Source organism: Schistocerca serialis, chromosome 6 (assembly GCF_023864345.2).
Source record: "Schistocerca serialis cubense isolate TAMUIC-IGC-003099 chromosome 6, iqSchSeri2.2, whole genome shotgun sequence".
Classification (NCBI taxonomy): Eukaryota; Metazoa; Arthropoda; class Insecta; order Orthoptera; family Acrididae; genus Schistocerca; species Schistocerca serialis.
In genome coordinates, this window is record NC_064643.1 from 133,504,113 (window position 1) to 133,510,112 (window position 6,000).

The window sequence follows — 6,000 nt, forward strand, 5'->3', positions numbered from 1 at the left end:
AAAACACTGTCCATTCCGTTAAACTGCTCTTCCAAGACCTTCGCTGTTTCTGACAGAATTACAATGTCATAGATGAACCTCAAAGTTTTTATTTCTTCTCCATGGATTTTAATACCTACTCTGAACTTTTCTTTTGTTTCCTTTACTGCTTGCTCAATATACAGATTGAATAACATCGGGGAGAGGCTACAACCCTGTCTCACTCCCTTCCCAACCACTGCTTCCCTTTCATGTCCCTCGACTGCCATCTGGTTTCTGTACAAATTGTAAATAGCCTTTCGTTCCCTCTATTTTTACCCCTGCCACCTTTAGAATTTGAAAGAGAGTATTCCAGTCAACATTGTCAAAAGCTTTCTCTAAGTCTACAAAGGCTAGAAATGTAGGTTTGCCTTTCCTTAATCTATTTTCTAAGATAAGTCGTAGGGTCAGTATTGCCTCACGTGTTCCAACATTTCTGCAGAATCCAAAATGATCTTCACCGAGGTCGGCTTCTACCAGTTTTTCCATTCGTCTGTAAAGAATTCGTGTAAGTATTTTGCAGCGGTGACTTATTAAACTGATAGTTCGGTAATTTTCACATCTGTCAACACCTACTCTCTTTGGGATTGGAATTATTATATTCTTCTAGAGGTCTGAGGGAATTTCGGCTGTCTCATACATCTTGCTCACCAGATGGTAGAGTTTTGTCAGGACTGGCTTTCCCAAGGCTGTAAGTAGTTCTAATGGAATGTTGTCTACTCCCGGGGCCTTGTTTCGACTCAGGTCTTTCAGTGCTCTGTCAAACTCTTCACACAGTATCATATCTCCCATTTCATCTTCATCTACATCCTCTTCCATTTCCATGATATTGTCTTCAAGAACATCACCCCTCTATAGATCCTCTATATACTCCTTCCACCTTTCTGCTTTCCCTTCTGTGCTTAGAAGTGGGTTTCCATCTGAGCTCTTGATATTCATACAAGTGGTTGTCTTATCTCCAAAGGTCTCTCTAATTTTCCTGTATGCAGGATCTATCTAACCCCTCATGAGAAAAGCCTCTACATCCTTACATTTGTCCTCTGGCCATCCCTGCTTAGCCATTTTGCACTTCCTGTCTATCTCATTTTTGAGAGGTTTGTATTCCTTTTTGCCTGCTTGAATTACTGCATTCTTGTATTTTCTCCTTTCGTCAATTAAATTCAGTATCTCTTCTGTTACCCAAGGATTTCTACTAGCCCTCGTCTTTTTACCTACTTGATCCCCTGCTGCCTTCACTACTTCATCTCTCAAAGCTACCCTTTCTTCTTCTACTGTATTTCTTTCCCCCATTCCTGTCAATTGTTCCCTTATGTTCTCCCTGAAACTCTGTACAACCTCTGGTTCTTTCAGTTTATCCAGGTCCCATCTCCTTAAATTCCCACCGTTTTGCAGTTTCTTCAGTTTTAATCTACAGATCGTAACCAATAGATTGTGGTCAGAGTCCACATCTGCCCCAGGAAATGTCTTACAATTTAAAAGCTGGTTCCTAAATCTCTGTCTTTCCATTATATAATCTATCTGAAACCTTCTAGTATCTCCAGGGTTCTTCCATGTATACAACCTTCTTTCATGATTCCTGAACCAAGTGTTAACTATGATTAAGTTATGCTCTGTGCTAAATTCTACCAGGCAGCTTCCTCTCTCATTTCTTAGCCCCAATCCATATTCACCTACTACATTTCCTTCTCTTCCTATTCCTACTGTCGAATTCCAGTCACTCATGACTATTAAATTTTCGTCTCCCTTCACTACCTGAAGCATCCAATCCCACGCGTCTTCTTTGACCCGTGATGTAAGGGTGTTGTGTGTGATGTCATGACGGCGCGGAGTTAGGTTTGTGAGTGTGGCATGTTTGTAGATGGCGTCATGTTGTAGTTTGTTGTGCTCTCTGGTGGTATGTTCAAGGTTTTCGTTTGTGTGGTGTAATGGGCTCAGTTTGCTTTTGCTCATTATCCAGAATTGTTCGAGTGTCGGCTGCGTTTGTAGTGTAATTCATTTCAGTGAGTTAACGATTTTGTGTGAAGGTTAATTTAGTGTTGCTCGCTGTACATTGTGTGGTAATTTTAGTAAAATTAATCTGCTGTTGTTTATGTTCACGAATGGATATGACGGAAAAAATTAACAGTGAGCAGGTCAAGGGAAGTGTTCGATCCCAATGTGTGGCTGTGTATGTTGATATTGGTATCGAGAAATGTTTTTGAGCTATATAGGCCAAGGGAAGTGTTTGATCCTAACTTATGGGATCGGGAGCTGCTGTTGACCTACATAGGTCAAGGGAAGTGTCCGGTTCCAGATGATATTGTGTTCAGTGGTATTTGTGGAGTTTTGTGATGATGTTTTTCGTCGTTTTGTGTGGTTTGTATGGGGGTGGGTGTCTAAATTTGTTTACATTTAGTTTGCCCCCACCCAAAAACACCCCATTTCCCGCGCTTGTCCCATTAGTGTCATTAGGCTTTTTGTGGAAAGTGTGTGTGTTTGTTTTTCGATGTATTTTCGTTCTCATAATGTGTGCGTACCGACTTTATATGCGCCATATTGGAATCGTGGTTTACGGTCGTTTCCGGCATGTTTGTGACGTCATGGGTCAAAGCAGACGGGCGGGATCGGACGCTTCCGTATTTCCAATTTCTTTTATCTCATCATACATTTGATCAATTTCTTCATCATCTGCAGAGCTAGTTGGCATATAAACATGTACTACTGTGGTAGGTGTGGGCTTCGTGTCTATCTTGGCCACAATAATGCATTCACTACGCTGTTTGTAGTAGCTTACCCGCACTCCTATTTTTTATTCATTATTAAATCTACTCCTGCATTACCCCTATTTGATTTTCTATTTATAACCCTGTATTCAACTGACCGTAAGTCTTGTTCCTCCTGCCACCGAACTTCACCAATTCCCACTATAACTTTAACCTATCCATTTCCCTTTTTAAATTTTCTACATTCCACGCTCCGATCCGTAGAACACCAGTTTTCTTTCTCCTGATAACAACGATTAAATTAAATAGGTTTTAGCTTTACTAAGGTTTTGTGCAAAGTTAAATAAATAATTTGTGTATTTGTAGCAGATACAAATAACAGCTGATTAGTGTTAAGAGTTTAAACCAGTCAAGCTCTTGACAGAATGAGAATCCTACGATACCTGATGGTATTCATATCTTTGGTTAAATATATGTAAGTATCTAAACATATGATCACAGAAACTAGTTATTTCATATTAAAATATTCATATTTTGTAAACCTGAATTAGTGTTGCAGCTCTTTACTTAAAATTCTGTAAATTCAATTTATTTTTAAAGATGTACCAGTGATTGTTACTGTTAAGGGTGTACACACTTTGATTTATATGTTACATCACTGTTCCTCTTTGTTGTGGAGAATCTAGGCAGGACTACTGTTGTAAACAGAAAGACCTGGTGGGAAGTTGTAAATGGAGCAGATGTGCTGCTGTAGAAATGCTGAAGGCAGACACACTTTGTGTCACTAGTTCAGCATGTGAAATATTACTGAATATAATTATTTCAAGGTTCAGAAACTTCATTTAATTAAAAAAAAATTTGAAGCCTCCTGAATAGCATAATCTTTTCATCAGTTAATGGTTATTCTAATGAGAATAGAACCCACGAGCAGTAGCCTGTCCAACAGAAGATAATCAGCTAAATAAAAACTTACAACTTTAGGTGTGGATGCACAATTTCATGCATATTATTCCAAAATAATGATCAATGCCTGGTTTGAAGACAGATCATTGAACATTAAGCACCGAAGACCTATATTACAGTAGAGGAAGAGTGGCTTTCCCCACTCCCCCTCCCCTTCAATTTAACTGCTCTTCTTCTTATATATATGATGATAAAGTAATCTAGACATTATGTCCATAATTATTACTCTAAGTATATTAGCATTAGTGATATTGGGTTGTTAATAAATTATGCAGATTAACTTTGCAGTGATTCCCTCTGTCAAAACACCCCTTCATTATGGCCTTAACAGACAATCCTTTGCAAAATGAGTGAAAATACTTAAGCCTATTAACAACATGACAACAGTCATCTTAAAAAGAGAAGCCCATTTACAATGAACAAACTACTTGATATGCACCTAAAAGGAATCTTCAGGCAATGAATTTATTTATTCAGCTAATTTATTGATGGAGTGTCCACAGCTCGTGGTCTTGCAGTAGCGTTCTTGCTTCCTGCGCACAGGGTCCCGGGTTCGATTCCCGGCAGGGTCAGGGATTTTCTCTGCCTCGAGATGACTGGGTGATGTGTGTCTTTCATCATCATTTCATCCTCATACACTCGCAAGTCGCTGTAGTGGCGTCAAAGAACTTGAGGAGCAGCAGGCAAACCGCCCCACAAGGGGTCTCTTGGCCATCAGTGCCATACGCTCATTATTATTATTATAATTATTACTGATGGAGTAACTAACAAGTACATTTTCTTTATTTATGGATAATCTGTGTATCTCGTTTTGTCAGATGGCGGCTTCATACCAGAATACAAATCCCTATGTCTGGACACTTGATAAGGATACTAAGGCCACACAAAATAATTCTTATGCTTTTTGCGCAACTTAAATAGAAACTGTTTTTATTATTAGTTTCAGATGTTATGTGCTAGTCTCCTGAAATAATTTTTCATATATGCGTTTGATTTCTTTGGGTCACTGTACTGCAGGGCAACCTGAGCATTATTCTTTTGAGAGATAGCGTTAACCCTCAAAAACTGAGTAAATATATATCAAACAACACCATTCCAATCTCCATAAATATCAAACAACACCCTTCCAGTCTCCACACACTACAGAAACATTAACATGTCTAATCCTGAGGCAATTACCAGAGCTAAAATTCACAACAACAGATCGGGTACCCATGGGTTTTATGTTGGTTTTTAATACATACCAACTCTGTGTTGCAACGGTCAGCATTTCCTTGAGCTTCTTCTTTGGCCTTCTGTGACGTTCTTAGTTCTTCTTCCTTGGTCTCAACAGTCTTTTTCAGTTCGTCGTTTTCCTTTTCAATCAGCTCAATACGTACTCTCGATTTTGCCAAGTCGTCTTCAGTAAGTTTATTTCTGGTTTCTAGACCTTGTTTCTGTCGAATGCACAAATCCTGTTCGTCTGAACTGGAAGAGAATCAGAAAACAAGATGCAGCAATAATTTTTCGTTGTTGTGCTATCACCTCATGTACTTATCGGTGACTTAACATTAGCGAGGGGATTTAAGAAACTACACCTACATCACAAAACAAGAAAGTCGCTTTTTGCGGGTGGTTTCTAATCACAAACCATCTACGCTACAAACAGTTAGCAGAATTAAAATAATACATGGAAAAGAAAGAGTCGGAATAAAGCAGCATACTATCAGTACAGCACTATGACAACTCACCTGATTTTGAGTTGCTCGCTTAGATCTTGTAATTGTTTCAAAAGTTCATAATTTTGAGATGATAACGACCACCAATTGAAAACAAGTATAACACACATCACAAACAAACCACCCGCTAATAAGGGTGGACATCTTCCATATCCACCTCTCATGTTGTCTATACCCATTTCTCTCCCGCTGTAAACACAGCGACAAGCAACAAATTCCAAGGCTGCACACAAATGTCAACGTACCAAAGATAACTGGTAACAAGGTCTGAGTATCTGTTGCCGTTTACTACCTGCGCCAACTTATCACCATTATGACCAGTGGCGTCATCTGCTGTTTATAAACTCAGCGATACGTTTTTTCCATACTAATGCCTAAAATCGACTAACAGAGAGCAAAAATGTATTTGTTTGTAAAGTGTGTCTGCTTCATGCACATTTAAATGCTGCAAATAGAAACTGTCTTAAGTTTACACACATTCAAGCTCCTCAGTCAACCGCTGAGTTACAATTCAGATGCTCTAATCACCCATCCACGTGTACACAGGTAAAAGTGCTTCCCGAATGTATCAGTGAAACAGCTCTCAAACGGTATGCCCC

At 39.1% G+C, this 6,000-nt stretch overlaps 1 protein-coding gene across 3 annotated transcripts in view; it reads right to left on the reverse strand.

Moving 5' to 3' along the window:
- Positions 1–5,717, reverse strand: part of LOC126483640 (uncharacterized) — an 83,302-nt gene extending 77,585 nt beyond the window's left edge. For 2 of the 3 annotated variants that reach the window (XM_050106695.1, XM_050106697.1), the window contains exons 1-2: positions 5,414–5,717; positions 4,928–5,150 (exon numbers count right to left, since the gene is read on the reverse strand). In XM_050106695.1, coding sequence (XP_049962652.1) covers positions 4,928–5,150; positions 5,414–5,580 — 390 coding nt within the window. In that variant the 5' untranslated portion in view covers positions 5,581–5,717. The remainder of the gene's footprint in view (positions 1–4,927; positions 5,151–5,413) is intronic. The other variant, XM_050106696.1, reaches the window with a different exon arrangement.
- Positions 5,718–6,000: the final 283 nt, after the last annotated feature.